Below are 16,270 nucleotides of genomic sequence, written 5' to 3'. Positions count from 1 at the left end.
TCTGGGATATTTCAGTTAGGCATGACCCTATTATCCATGCTTCTCACTGCCTTTACGTTATATACCTGCCATTTGTAAAGGTACATATTACTAAAAACTCAATGTTAAAATTTTTCAATTGAGCCCTGCCTAACCTCAACAAATTTTCAAGGGCAGGCCTTCCAGATTGCTATGACTTATTCTGTTTGAAGAAGTGCTTAAATGTAATCTTACGTCCCCATGTTCAGGTGCCATGGCAGCACAGTGGTTGGTACTGCTGCCTCACAGAGCCAGGGACCCTGGTTCCGTTCCAGCATCTGGCACTGTCGATGTGGAGTTTCTACCCACAGTTCAAAGACGTGCAGGTTAGGTGGATTGGCCATGCTAAATTGTCCACAGTGTTCAGGGGTGTGCAGGCTGGGTGGGTTAGCCATGGCAAATACGAGGTTACAGGATGGGAGAGTCATGGTCAGGTGCTCTTTGGAGGGCTGGTGGAGACTCAAATGAGTTGAATGGCCTGCTTCCACATTGTAGGGATTCCGTTCTAGGCCCTTTGCATCCGTAGAAATATTTTCTCTCGAGCCACCATATCAAAACTTTTCATCATCATAAACACACCAATTTAATCACTCCTTATTCTAAAATGCTTCAGTAACTAAGTATGAATTTCGTCCAAACAAACCATACTCGTATTTTAGCTCTTTCAGCCTAGTATGATTCTGCCGATCTTCATTCCAATCCCTCAAAGATTAATGTACCCTGACTGAGGAGTGCTGTCCAGAACTGAATGCAGGGCTCAAAGACGCAGTCTAACCAGAGCTATACAGTGTTGCAGTACAGGTAAAATGGATTCTCATCTTTCAATCTTCAGCTGATTTTAAACACCAGAGATGTCTCATTGGCTAAGCTGTATTTTTAATAAGAAAGAAACATGTGCTTCAAAATGACTCGTGAGGTTAAGTGTCCGTGAACAGTGGCCACCTGACCACAGATCTACATTACCTCAGAGAGTGTGAAAACTGCTGATGCTGGAGTCAGAGATAACACAGCCTTCCTGCTGTGTTCATCCAGCTCTACACTGATGTTTCGGGTCAGGACCCTTCTTCTGAAATGGGGAAGGGGAAAGAGAGCTCAGAAATAAATAGAGGAGGGGTGGGGCTGGGGAAGATAGGCAGGATGGTGATGGGTGAGTGCAGGTAGGCAGTAGTGGGGATTGGTCAGTGGGGTGGGAGAAGCAGATAGGTGGGAGAGAAGACGGACAGGTCAAGGAGGCAGGGATGAGGGGGAGGGTTGGTCGTGGGATGAGGCCAAGAGTGGGGAGATATTGAAACTGGTAAAGTCCACATTTAAGCCATTGGGCTGTAGGTTCCGAAGGTGGAATATGGAGGTGCAGCTCCTCCTGTTTCTGGGTGGTGTCAGTATGACACTGGAGGGGGCCCAGGATGGACACGTCACCCAGGGAGTGGGACGGGGAGTAGAAATGGTTCCCGACTGGAAGATGTTGTCGTTTGTCATGGACAGAGTGTAGGTGCTCTACAAAGCGGTCTTCAAGCCTCCGCTTGGTCTCACTGAAGTACAGGAGGCCACATCAGGAGCTGTGGATGCAATAGGCCACATTGACAGATGTGCAAGTGACCTTCTGTCTAATGCGGAAGGTTTGTTTGGTGCTTTTGAATGGTGGTGTTTGGGGGGGGGGGGAAACGCGGTTATAGGAGATGTAGCACTTCCTGCAGTTGCTGGGGAACATGCCGGGGGGGGGGTGCTAGTTGCAAGTGTGGAGCAGATGAGGGAGGTGTGGAGAGAGTGGTCCCTATGAAAGGCAGATAGGGGTGGGAAGGGAAGTGTATCTTTCTTTGGTTGTGGGGTTGGATTGCAGGTGGTGGAAGTGGCGAAGTTGGATGATATGTGAAGACAAGAGGGATACTGTCTTTGTTTTTGTTGTTGGGGTGGGGGGAAAGAGAGTGGATGCAAGACAGACGTGCAGGAAATGCAAGTGATGCAGTCAACAGCATTTTCAACCATTGAAGGGGACAAGTTGTGGTCCTTGAAATAACAGGACGTTTGGGACGTTCGGGAATGGAACGTCTCATCTTGGGAGCAGATACAGTGGAGGCGGAGGAGTTGGGGGTAGGGGATCACATTCTTGCAGGTTGGTGGGTGAGAGAAGGTGTAGTTTAGGTAGCTGTGAGAGTCGGTGGGCTTGAAATAGATGTCAAGGCAGTCACCAGAGACGGAGACAGAGAGATCTTGGAAGGAGAGGGAGCGAACAGAGATGGTCCAGGTGGAATTGAGCTTGAAAGTTGATGTTCAAGTTCCTTGTGGGAGTATGAGGCGGCGCCAACACAGTCATCAATGTAGCGGAGGAAGAGGTGGGATTTAGGGCCAGTGTAGCAGAAGAGGGACGGTTCCATTTAACCTATAAAGAGGCAGGCATAGCTTGGGCCCATGTGGGTACCCATGAACCACCCCGTTGGTCTGTAGGAAGTGGGAGGAATTAAAGGAGAAATTGTTCAGGGTAAGGACGAGTTTGGTTGAGCAGATGAGGGCAAGGGTGTCAGTGGAAGGGGACTGGTTGGTCCTGCGGGAGAGGAAGCAGCAAAGGGTTTTTTGGGCTATCCGCTTGGGGAATGCAAGTGTACGGGACTGGATGTCCATGGTGAAGATGAGGTGCTAGTGGCCAGGGAATTCGAAGTCTTGAATGAGATGGAGGGCGAGAGTGGTGTCCCGGATGTTCTACATTCCCTGTCCCATCGTGGTGCTGTTCAGACTGCCAGGCTTTAGAAGTCAATGAGCTCATATGTCAATCACCAGGAACCTTTGAAGCAATTGTGCAGTGGCGAGCTTCACAAAGCCAATAGGACGCGAATGGAAAGTGAAATTACTATTTTTGTCTAAAAACATCAGAACTATTCAACAGGCATCAAGAAACTCAAATCTGTATCTCTTGCTTCTACTCATGCTTGCGTAACAAATGTACAATGAACAAAAAATTGCACAATGAACTATTATTGTTCAAGTAGATGCTTGGTAGATCAGAGAAGGAAAAATGAATCCATCACAAGAGTTGAACAGTCTCTCCCTGTTTTTCTCGGCCTCTCCCAAGGCCCAGTGTCGGGGGGGGGGGGGGGGGGGGGGGCAGAGAAACAGACTGGGAAAACTGCCACTCAACTGGGAACTCAAAGATATCTTTAAACTTCACCCTTCAACAGTGCTCCCGCTGAGAGTCAGAGTCCATAGACAGTGCCCCCAGTGTGGGTCAGCATTCCCAGGGAAGGGCAGAGCCTTTCAGATGTGAAATAGGGAATCTCAATAAAAAGTTAGAACATGGTAAAAAGATACACAGAAAATGCCACAACGTAACTGCTGGAAGATTTTATCTGACTTATTTCACCATGACCCTGTGTTTGAGAGACGGTTCCAGTTCAGTTTCTGTTGACAAATCAAACAGCTAGCCTGGAGTGTAACCACACACAACATGCACATCTTCCAGTGCATCATGCATCTTCTAACAGCACCATAAAAGGTGTGGAAAAAATAGCTGTAGGTTTAAACTGCACTGGCAAACAAGGGTTCTGCACAGATTGTAGATAAGTTGGCTTTACACGCTGCAGCACCCCAGTCGTTTGACTGAGTCCAAGTGTTCCAGGATTCTCTGGAATGCATAATGTGTCACCAGTGACGTCATTTCATCAGTATACTCCGAGCTAATCTGGCTTTCATTGCTTGATTTGGTCAAGGAATATTCTAGCAACCGCAGCACTAAAGCCATGAGGAAGTTACTGCAGAGACTCAAAGACAGGAATCAAACATCTCCTGGGGGCCAAAGGTGTTTTTTTTAAACTGAGATACAAGAACTTCTTTTGATATAGGCTCTGTGAGCAAATTAGGCCGAGTCCCAGTCTGATTCCTGTCATTTATCAAACAACTCCATTCCGTTCAGTGTTGATGTGAATGCACTCTTGCCTATCACAACACTTTTCTTTGTGTGATGGAGTGTGGTGTATACCCAGGAAACTAGGAAGCACTTCAAAGAACAGCTAGTAAGTCAAACTGAGCTCAGAGTACAACACGACATGCATCTAGAATGAAGGCAAACAAGCCTGTCATGAAATAGTAAGCTTTCAAGTTACTGGAACAGAGCCAGAGCTGTGGCAAACGTCAAGAGAGTTTCCTCTTTTCTCCGATTATAGTGTGCTGTGTAGACTGAGTTACCCCCATCCAGATTCTTTTATTATTTTGACATAACTTATACAGCTGTCAGTGACATCTAAAGGTCCTGTGGATCAAGGGAGCTCTGACTCACCCTCAGCCAATGCAGAAATCACAGGTCCCCCTTCTACTCACAGTCCCATCTCCTACAGTTCACAGGAATATTGGAAAATAGAACTGAGCAACATCATTTGGGCTACTGAATCTGCTCTGTTGTCATCTCAATTCTGTCTCCTTATCTGTCCCCCAGCAGCCCCGACTCCATCTGTCCAAAATCTACCCAACCTAGCCTTTGAGCATATTCAAATGACTTTGCCTTCACTGCTTCCCAAGTAAAAGAATTCCACAGAATCATGACACTCCGAGATAAGAATTCGCTTGATCTTCAACTTAAACAGGGAGACATCCAGGGTTTAGGGTGGAATATGATGAGACAGTGGTATCATCACCAGCCAATGTTCTGAGGACGTGGGATCAAGCTGGTAGCATCCGAACTCAAGAAAACTCTGGAATTAAATCCCATCTGTTTCCCTAATGTTCTTTAGGAAAGGGAATCTGCTATCCGTACCTGGTCTGGCCTACTCCTACACATGACTCCAGACCTACAGCAATAACTACCCACTGAAACGGACCAGCAAGTCACTCAATGGAAATTGGGGATGGACAACAGGGACACCCACATCCCATTACTGAACAGAATCAGAGACATACAGCCCAGAAACAGATCCTCGAATCCAACTTGTCCATGCCGACCACATATCCTAGACAAATCTAGTCCCATTTGTCAGCATTTGGCCCATGTCCTTCTAACCCTTTCTACTCATATACCCAGCCAAGTCCCTTTTAAATGTTGTAGCTGTACCAGTCTGCACCACTTTTTTTGACAGCTCATTCCATACACACACCACCCTCTGCATGAAAAAGCTGCCCCTTGGATCCTGTTTAAGTCTTTCCCTTCTCATTTTAAACCTATGCCCTCTAGTTTTGGAGTCCCCCATGCCAGAAAAAAGAGCTTGACTATTTACCCTATCTATGCCCCTCATGATTTTATAAACCTCTACAAAGATCACCCTTTGACCTCCAACACTCCAAGAAAAATAGCCCCATCTGATTTAGCCTCTCCCTATAGCTCAAACCTGGCAACATCTTTGTAAATCTTTTCTGATCCCTTTCAAGTTTCACAGCATCCTTCCTGCAGCAGGCAGACCAGAATTGTACACAGTATTCTGATAACAGCCTAACCAATGTCCTCTACAGCCACAATGACGTCCCAACTCTTATACTCAGTGCACTGATCAATAAAAGTGAGCGTACTAAAATCCTTCTTCAGTATCCTATTTACCTGTGATTCCACTTTCAAGGAACTATGTACCTAAACCAAAATCTTGCTTTTAACCCTGTCAAGCCTCTTCAGAAACTTACGTACTCTGAGGCATGATGGCCTAGTGTATTATCACTACCTGGGTCCCTGGTTTAACAGTCCAATATTCTGGGGACCCAGATTCAAATCCCATCACAGCAGATGATTGAAATTTTAAATCAATAAAAATTTGGCATTAAGAGTCTAATGTTGACCATGATTTTTTTTGTAAGTTGTCAGGAAAACCCATCTGGTTCACTGATGTCCTTTAGAGAATGAAATTCCATCCTTACCTGGTCTGGCCTAAACGTGTCTCCAGGCCCACAGCGATGTGGTTGACTTTTAAGTGTCCCGTACACAATTAGGGATGGGCAATAAATGCTGGCCTAACCAGAAACATCCTTTTCCCATGAACGAATAAAGATTTCAATCAGATCACTTCTCATTCCGCTACACTCCAACAGATACAGATCCAGTTTTTCCTCATGAGACAAAGCCTTTCATCCCAGGAATTATTCCTTCTCCAAACTGCTCTAACACAACTATATTGTTTCTCAGATCAGGAGTCTGAAACAGCATACAGTGTTCCAGATACAACTTCAAAATCTGCAATAAAGTCTCTGTCTCACTCGCTCCCCTCAGAACTCACTGGACCCCCTTGTATACCTCCAGCCCGGGGTCCTTCCAAGGGAGGGGGAGCTGCAGTGGACTGGCCAGGTGCTGAGTGACAATAAACAGTTTGTGACGGAAATAGGAATCATTTCCTAATAACGAGCCAAGTGTCAGTACTGAGCTTGTCAGCAGGCGTGCAGTGGGCATTCAGCACATCTAGAAATAGATCTCACCCATTTGTGCCACTGACAGAGACTCGCATTCTCCACATACCACAGCTCAGGAATGAAAACAAGGGCATCAATTACTCCAGAGAGGCTCCTTGTCAATCCCTCACTTAGACCAGTTTAAATCATGGAACGAAAAAAAATAAAACCAGCTCAGCTACAGTCCCAAGAGTGCCTTAAGCCCCATCACAGACTCTGTTCCACCCACTTTATCTTCTGATGGAATATTCTGGACTCATGCTTCTTGACCTTCAAATGCCAGTAAATAATAAATTAGATCCTGTGGTTCCACCCAGCCCAACCCACCCAAACCTGAGCTCCTGCCCTCCACAGGGAGTAGTCTTCTTCCCTCCAGCTCTAGGCCAAAGCCTTTGAGTTTTGCTGACGTTGTAGACAGAGGGGAATTATCGTTACAGCAACAGATCTGCATTCACCATCTTGCTCCTAAGGTGATTCCTCACAGGAGACTAAACGGGGGCTTTGGCGCACCACTCTCTACCTGCCTCCATGCTTCCCACCCCTACCCAACTACAGCATATCCTCCGCATGTACCTATATGCGTATCTTACGCTAAACCCTGTAAGTGTTAAAATTGTAAAAAAGAAATTTTAAAACTTTTGACTCCTCTGTACCACACACAAGCCTCCCAACTTGTGATTATACAGCTCCTTACATTTCCAAACAAAAAAGGATTAATAACAGAAAGCTGCTGCTCTGGTACAGATTTCTTGGAGATAACAGAGTAAGTGAACAGTAGTTATACATAGCATCTTCTAAGACACCTGTTTTAGCTCTAGGAAAACTGTTCTCTCACAGCATTGTGGGGGATTTACAACATCTTCAAGGGCAATTCGAGATCGGTAATAAATGCCGACATAGTCAGGAATGCTCACATCTCCAGAATGAACAAAAACAACACTTTCCAGCTGGAACTTTGATTTATTTTTACATCTTTCGTAGCTGCAGGACACTCCTGAAGCACTTTACCGCCAACATTTTTTTTGAGGTGCAGTTGCTTTTGCTAGGCAGGAAGCTTAGCAGTAAACTTGCACACAAGCTCCCATAAACAGACCAATTTGTGCACCATAAGATGCCCTAAGCCACCGTATCACAACAGGAGCAGTGAAAAGCACTTCACCGCCATTATTTGAACAGTGCCGTGGGATCTCTGCCAGATTCAAGACTAAATTGAGGAGGAACTTCTACCACCAAAGGGTTGTGAATCTGTGTAAGTCCCTGCCCAATGAAGCAATTGAGGTTTCCTCATTGAACGTTTGTAAGGCAAAAATAGATGCATTTTGGAACATTGATGGAATTAAGGCTTATGGTGAGCATGCAGTTAAGTGGAGCAGAGTCCACAAAAAGATAAGCCATGATCTTATTGAATGGTGGAGCAGGCTCGAGGGGCCACTCGGCCTTATCCTGCTCCTATGTCTTTTGTTATTGACTCAGGAGGCGAGAAGGAACACAGCAAAAGGACAAGGGTCCAAGCTTCAGCCTTCAACCTCATTGAGGTTTGTCCAGCTCCCTCCCCGGGTTTGCTGTCTCCATGTTTCATTGACTGCATAAAATCAACACTTACTAAAAATGCACAGGCTCTGAAACGGATGTAAGAGGGCTGGTTGTACAACAATATCTGCCACACTGGCAGAAGTACATAGTTTCTAGGACCTTGTTTCAAGTTCCTGTGCCGTTAAAGTGGGGACACGGCAACATGAGCATTAATCAGGGCTGTGATACATCCCATGAGGGGGCAGGCTTCAACAATGAAGGGTGACCTCTTGAAAGTTCTGAGGACTGCCAGCTCCCATGATCTACTGCTGGTCAGTTGGCTCAGTTGGACGGATAGCTGGCTTGTGACTCACAGTAATCCCAACATCACAGGTTCAATTCCTGCACCTGCTAAAAGGTTACCATGAGTAACTCTTACACTCAACCACTTCCCTCACATGAGGCATGGTGACTCTCAGGTTAATGAGGAAGCAGCCTGGTGAGACTTTACTATGATCTATTGGAGATAGTGGGAGGGACATAGGATAAAATGAAAGTTGCTTATAACAATGGGTCTACTAACAAGCATCTGGTGAAATGAATGATTGTTGCCAAAAGGTCTGAAAATTGGTGTGAACAGGCTGGAACATCAATTAAACATCAACCCACTTCCGGCACAATTTTTTGTTTTCCTCTCCTGTACCCCCTCCATCATTGCTCAATTCCTCTGCCTCTACATATTCCTGGAATCACTGCCCAGTCTATGCATCTTAAACACTCAAAGCAAGCAGTCTGTGGGCCTAATCTGGTCGCGTTATCTTTACCTCAATGGACATCTTGTATTACTAAAGCCCCACCAGCCCACAGTGGAAAGCGATAATTCATCAGGCGAGCATGGCCCAGGGATTTGTATCTAGGTTTTCAAGTTTACCATGCTCTCAAGCAGAGATAAACGTTGGCTTGCTTACCAACCAGTGCCTTTTATTCCCAATTGATTATCCCTTCTGTCCTTCTGCCACTGTTGGTCATGCTCACATGCCCAGCAATGGCCATTGTTCTCACTTCCAAACTAATTGATTCATTAACAAACACAGAAACCTGGGGAAACTCGGCACACGTGTGCAGAGAGAAACAGAGATAACGTTTCAAATCTGATATGATTCTTCAGCCTATTTTCTGAAGACGACAGACCAAACTCAAAACGTTAACTCTCTCTCTCTCCACAGATGCTGCCAGACCTGTTGAATTCCTCCAGCATTCCGAGCTTCAGATTTCTAGCATCCAAGGTGTTTTGCTTTTAATTTGATATATAGCTTTACTTCCTCCGCACCCCATTTCACATTATTACCTTCTCTCCTGTAAGCCCCATCTCCCATTGGTGTCTGGTTACTGTCTGTTACTGTAGCCCATGTCTGTCCCTTATAAGTGGTCAAACATCAGCAAAGAATCAACTGCAGAAGCATTGCAATGAATGCCAGAAAACTGAGAGCGCCACAGAATAATGATGATCCCAGGGACTATGGCTGATTGGCACCCATCGAACCAGGGAATCACAAGAGCCTGATATGAATTAGAATTAGAATTAGAATCCCTACAGTGTGGAAACAGGCCCTTCGGCCCAACAAGTCCACACCGAACCTCAGAACATCCCACCGAGACCCAGCCCCCATAACCCACTTAATCTACACCTCCCTGAACACTATGGGCAATTTAGCATGCCCGATCTTACAACTCTGCACATCTCTGGACTGTGGGAGGAAACTGGAGTACCCAGAGGAAACCCACACAGACACAGGGAGAATGTGCAAACTCCACACACAGTCACCCGAGGCTGGAATCAAATCCAGGCCCCTGACGTTGTGAGGCAGCTGTGCTAACCACTGCGCCACCGTCCCACCCTATATATACCCTAGTTAAGATCTGGTACAGTGGTCACAGGCTTAGAATCAAGCTTGGAGTTGTCTGGGCTTTCCAGTGTAGCCATGATTCAGGAAATCCTTTTACTCATTACATTAGTGGCAAAACCTGCCTTGATTGGAAAGCCGACCTTGTATTGATGGCTACACGCTGTCAATAACCCACTGGGACATGCAGCAATAGTAAACAAGTCACACCATGAAGCATTCCAGTGGTACCCTGCACCCATGCCACATTTATTTTGAGACTTCAAGGACACAATGACAGTTTCTAACCAGGCCAGAGGAATGTAAACTAACTCTCTGATCCACAGCATGATGCTACTAATTACAAAGTGTGAGCCTGAGTGCCAAATTGGGAAACACAGGCAACAGACTGCAGCGCAATGCTACCCATTCAGGGAGTCTAACCTGTGCCAGGCATTTTAAACCACCATCAGCTCCCAGTCTACTTAATCCACTCCATCAAATTGTTAATGCATGCCATCTATCTACACTGCAAAGTACCAACATTCGTTAGAGCACAAAGAACACAAGATTTAACACAAGGGTCTCAGTTACTGGCCTAAATCAGCCCCACCGGATGCAAAATTAAAACAGCACAAAAGCGGATGTAGAGAATAGTTTAGGCTGCATGTTAGAAGTACACATTGTCAAATGATTTCCAACCTCTTTAATGTGTACAGTGAGGGGAACAGCAGCAAGACTTTCACATGCATCATGTGCACCTTGGAACAAAACAAGCAATCTGTTCTCCTCTCCCAACACAAAATTGTCAAAGCTTTTCCTTACAAAGACCCTTTAGGTAGTTGACAGAATCGTTTTTGCTGAAGAAACAAATCACATTTGTCCTCTAACAGGACGAGAGGCCTGTTCCATACCTTGGATCGACTTTGTCAGTTAAAGGAGGCATTTTCTTCTCAATGGGTAATTCTTCGGCTTGTTGCGATTGTGCTGCAACGTTAAATTTGTCCTGGGTGTGATTACCAGCTTTAAAAGGGAGATGTTGTGCTTTCGATGACTACTCATTTGATTCACTGGTGTAGGATCTGAAAGCCCCAGATCTCAGCTGTCAGCTTTAAGTACCTCAGCTCCTCCCACCACATTGCTTTAATTAGGTTCCTTCATACAGCCTGGCTGACGTCTGCCTCACAGGATTCCAAAGAACAAATACCCCGAGATGTCTGAAATGTTTCAATGGCGTGTCATCCTTTTGATCTGAATGGGGAAGGATGATCTCACACTTTGATACAATGCCTGACAAGGGCCGAGGTCGGATTGGTCAATAAAGTTTTGTTTGTGCTGGGGGTAGGAGTGAGAGTCGACTTTCTGTGACAGACACTAAGGGAAGCAGTGTACAAAGAAAGCTCAGCTTCCCTTCGTCTGGATCCAAGTGATGGATGCTTCAGTTGTACCACAGGCAGGTGGGGCTGCTGCACAGTGACATTGTCATTAGGCTGGCAAACCGGAAAGTCAGGCTAATGTTGTGGGTATGTGGGTTCAAATCCCACCACAGCAGATGGTGAAATTTGAATCTAGTTAATAAACCTGCAGCGAGCTAAATATTGACCAGTTCAAAACAGCCGTGTGGTTGACTCTTATGCTCTGAATGTCCCAGCAAGCCACTCAGTTGTATCCAACCACTATCAAAACAAACAGAAATTGCTGTTTTTGTTTTTGTTTCTGATTTACAGCATCCACAGTTCTTTGAGATTTTTATTTAACCACTATCAAGTCTAATGAAAGGAATGAAACTGTACTGACAAAGACAAGGGAATACAGAGCCCTCTTGTTGCTGTAAAACTGTGGGCCAAGTGCTGGAAAATAGGATTTGAGTTGATAGATGATGAATGACTGGTACAGACCCGATGGGTGGAAGGGCCTTTTTCTGTGCTGTGAAGACTCTATGCAGAGTCCTCTTTAAGAGCATCTGGGGGTATGTGCCAAAAACAGGGAGGGCTATCCCATAGACAAGTCAAACCTTGCCTGTGAGCTATGATTCAGTGAGAATGACTAGATTCCAGATACCACCAGCCCTAGCCTGTACCACCTACAGGGCAGATGCAGCAGGTTGGGTGCACAGATCTCCACAGTCAGGATAGGTTGACCTAGGAGACCTCAATACTGAACCTGGGATCCACGAAGTCTGACGGCATCAGGTCAAGCACAGGCGAGAAAACCACCTGCTGAGTACCAGTTACCACCTCCCTCCTGAGTTGATGAGTCAGTGCTCCCTCATGTTCACCACCTGGAGAAATCACGTGGGGTTGGCAAGCTCACAGAATGTAGTCTGGATGGGCACCTCAAACGGCTACCACAAGGAAGAGCCACACCTGACCAAACTGGCCGAGGCTTGAAGAACATAGCAATGAGGGAAAACCGTAATTGACCTCATACTGAACAATCCATCAGCAGCAGGTGCATCTGTCTATGGCAGTATTGATAGGCGTGCCCACTGCACAGTCCTTGCGGAAACAAAGTTCCATCTTCACACTGGTGATACCCTCCATCGTGTCATGCGGCACTGTGCTAAATGGGATAGATTTTAAGCAGATCCACAACTCAAGACTACGTGCCATTAGCAGCAGAATCATACTTTAATATGATCTGAAGCCTTATGTCCCATCATATTCCCCACTTAACATTACCATCAAGCCAGGGAATCAATCCTGGTCCAATGGAGAGTACAGGACAGCATGGCAGGATAAACACCAGATATACCTAAAACTGAAGTGTCAACGTGGTGAAGCCATCAAACAGCACGAGCAGCAAGTGATAGACAGAGTTAAGCAATCCCACAATCAATGGATCGGTTTTGCAGTCCTGCCACACCAAATTATGAACAGTAATGGACAATTCAGAATTAAACAGTTATCCTCAATGAAGGGGTGATCCAGCCCAGTGAAAAGGGTAAGGGTGGAGCATTTGCAACAATCTTCAGCTAGAAGTGCCGAGTGAATTTCTGTCCATCAGTGGTCCCCAGCATCTCAGATTTCAGTCATCAGACACTGCACACTAAATAAAAAAATCAACAAAAACAGCTGGAAGCACTGGTACTGCAAAGGTTATGGATCTGACACCATTCCGGAAACAGTACTAAAGACTTATGCTCCACGATTAGCTGCATCCCTAACCAAAGCTGTTCCAATCCAGCTGCAACACTGGCATCTACCTGGCAATGTGCAAAGTGCACAACTCAAAACACGAATGAGTATAACTGCCCTTGACATCAAGGCCATAAAAGAAAGTGTGTGGCAACAAGGAGTCTGAGCAAAACTGTAATTAAAAAGGGAATGGACAGAAAACTCTGCACTGGTTGGAGTCACAGCTGACAAAGGAAAATAGCTGTGGTTATTGGAGGCCAGTCATTTCAGCTCCAGCACATCACTGCAGGAGTTCCTCTGGGTAGTTAATTTAGTTTGTTACCTGTTAAGTGATGTTATGACACATACTTGGAGAAGGTGGAACTTGAGTTGGCCTTCTGATGAGCTAGGGATATGATCACTGTGCCAAAAGACCTTACACAGTTCCTCAGGGTAGTGTCGTAGGCCCAACCATCTTCAGCTTCTTCATCATCGACCTCCCCTCCATTATAAGGTCCGAAGTGGGGACATTCACTGTTATTTGCATAATGTTTAGCCACCATTCCTAACTCCCTTCACCCCTAACAAATAATATCTCCCTGCTCCTCTTCAAATCAAACTCTTAAATCTCTTGAATGATTACCTATGTCTGGTCCTGGCCTTACTTTGCTTGGCATTTATATTCCTCTCCCACTCCATGAGACAGTTTGAGCTATCTTACAAGGTTAGGAGATTGATATTCTCAAATTTTAATCCACTGGGTACAAGTCACAAGAAGTGGGGGAGGGATTACTATTGTCTCATCCTAATGACTAATAATGGTCTTTGACTAGGTGAATGTAGTCTGCTGGCTAATACGATTACTGTTCCTGTGCTGGAGAAAGACAGATGTATGTTCCAATACTCCAGGATGTCCTGAAGCATTTTACAACCAAGATGATGCTCCTTGAAGGAAGACAGCAAGATCCCAAAAAAAGGAGCAGATTGTCAGATTTTGTCTTCTCAAAATAATGGGTTTAGAGATAAATACTGGCCAGGAAGAACATCCCAATTTTCTTTGAAATGGTGCCAAAAGATCTCGTGTGTCTATCAAAGAGAGAAGGGGCCTCAGTTTAAATGTCCCATCCAAAAAACAGCACTCACAACATTGCTGCATGCCCTCATTACCACAGTGGGTTTCAGCCTGAATTACATGCTCAGGTCCTTGGAGTAAAATGAAGCATCAAGGAGAGCGAAGCTCAAGTGACATTGCCTGACTGTGGAACCCTGCTATCAATCACTGACTTTAATCACTGTTTGGAGGGATCATGAAGAAAAACAAAACACTTGGCCTAGTGACTGTCTTGACCACTCCATTCAAAACATGAAGTGCAGGAATGTTTTCCCAATGTCTGTGGAGTCCAGAACCAGGGGGTCGCAGTCTAAGGATTTGGAATAGGTTGTTTAGGATTGAGATGAGAATTAATTACTTCACACAGGGAGTGGCAAGACTATGCCAGACAAAGCGGTCGAAAGCAAAACACTGAATGTTTCTTAGGAAGAGTTAGATACAATTCTTAGGGCTAAAGGGATTAAAGGATATGAGGAGGAAACAGGAACAGGGGACTGAGTTGGATACATCAGCCATGATCAGATGGAATAGGCTCGCAGGATCAAAAGGGCCAAATGGTTTATATTTCCCCAGTTTCTATTTTTTAAAAATATAACATCCAATTTAGAGGCATTTTAACAGAGTAAATGCCCTTGACAGTTTGGGTGTTCAGATAAGTGGGGTATGGATGCTAGGGCAGTTGCTTGCTCCTCCTGCAAAATGTGGCAGTTGGGAGATGTGGCACACGTCTCCGCTGGCTACATCTGCGGGAAGTGCACCCAGCTACAGCTCCTTGAAAACCGTGTTAGGGAAATGGAGCTGGAGCTGGATGAACTACGGATCATTCGGGAGGCAGAGGGGGTAATTGAGAGGAGTTATCGGGAGTTGGTCACTCCTAAGGCTCAGGACGAGGATAGATGGGTTACAGTTAGGGGGAGGAAAGGGGACAGACAGACAGTGCAGAGATCCCCTGTGGGCATTCCCCTCAGCAATAAGTATACCGTTTTGGATACTGCTGGGGGGGTTGACCTACCAGAGGAAAGCCATAGTAGTCAGTTCTCTGGCACTGAGCCTGACACTGTGGCAAAGAAGGGAAGGGGGCAGAATAGAAAAGTACTCGTGGTAGGGGACTCGATAGTTAGGGGAATCGACAGGAGATTTTGTGGGCAAGATCGGGATTCCCGGAAGGTATGTTGCCTCCCTGGTGCCAGGGTCCGGGACGTCTCCGATCGGGTGTATAAAGTTCTGAAAGGGGAGGGTGAACAGCCAGAAATCGTGTTACATATTGGCACAAATGATATAGCCAGAAATAGGTTTGAGGATATAAAAAGTGATTTCAGGGAGTTAGGATGGAAGCTGCAGAGCAGGACGAACAGAGTAGTGTTCTCTGGTTTACTACCGGTGCCACGAGATAGCGAGGTGAGGAACAGGGAGCGGGCGCAGCTGAACACGTGGCTACGCAGCTGGTGTAGGAGGGAGGGTTTCAGATATGTTGATAATTGGGATGCCTTCTGGGGAAGGTGGGACCTGTACAAGAAGGATGGGTTGCATCTGAACTGGAAGGGGACCAATGTCCTGGGTGGAAGGTTTGCTCGAGTAGTTCGAGAGGGTTTAAACTAGTATGGCAGGGGGGTGGGAACCTGAGCTGTATACCAGAGGTGAGCGTTGATGCAGGTGAGGCAGTAGCAAGAGGTAGACCAGCTAGTGAGAAGGATTTTCCTGGGAAGGAACCAAGGGATCGGTTAAAGTGTGTTTGCTTTAATGCAAGGAGTATCAGGAATAAAAGTGATGAACTTAGAGCATGGATCAGTACCTGGTGCTATGATGTTGTGGCCATAACAGAGACATGGGTTTCTCATGGGCTGGAATGGTTGCTGGATATTCCAGGGTTTAGAACATTTAAAAAGAATAGGGAGGGGGGAAAAAGAGGAGGGGGTGTAGCACTACTAATCAGAGAGGGTATCACAGCTACAGAAGCTTCCATTGTCGAGGAAGATCTGCCTACTGAGTCAGTATGGGTGGAAATTAGGAACAGCAAGGGAGTAGTCACCTCGTTAGGGGTTTACTACAGGCCCCCCAATAGCAGCAGGGAGATTGTAGAAAGCATAGGTCGACAGATTTTGGAAAAGTGTGGACGCAGTAGGGTTGTTGTAATGGGTGACTTTAACTTTCCTAATATTGATTGGAACCTCCTTCGAGCAGAAGATTTGAATGGAGCTGTTTTTGTAAGGTGTGTTCAGGAGGGTTTCCTAACGCAGTACGTTGACAGGCCGACGAGGGGAGAGGCCATTCTAGACTTGGTG

At 45.8% G+C, this 16,270-nt stretch overlaps 1 protein-coding gene across 1 annotated transcript in view; it reads right to left on the bottom strand.

Annotated features, from left to right (window-relative positions):
• Positions 1–10,854, bottom strand: part of LOC125467580 (sorbin and SH3 domain-containing protein 1-like) — a 158,514-nt gene extending 147,660 nt beyond the window's left edge. The window contains exon 1 of the mRNA XM_059640332.1: positions 10,676–10,854. Coding sequence (XP_059496315.1) covers positions 10,676–10,707 — 32 coding nt within the window. The 5' untranslated portion in view covers positions 10,708–10,854. The remainder of the gene's footprint in view (positions 1–10,675) is intronic.
• Between the last annotated feature and the right edge of the window lie 5,416 nt (positions 10,855–16,270).

The sequence above is a fragment of the Stegostoma tigrinum genome, chromosome 37, assembly GCF_030684315.1.
Source record: "Stegostoma tigrinum isolate sSteTig4 chromosome 37, sSteTig4.hap1, whole genome shotgun sequence".
Lineage (NCBI taxonomy): Eukaryota > Metazoa > Chordata > Chondrichthyes > Orectolobiformes > Stegostomatidae > Stegostoma > Stegostoma tigrinum.
The sequence above is the reverse complement of the archived record's forward strand: the minus strand, read 5'-3'. Positions and strand labels throughout refer to the sequence as shown.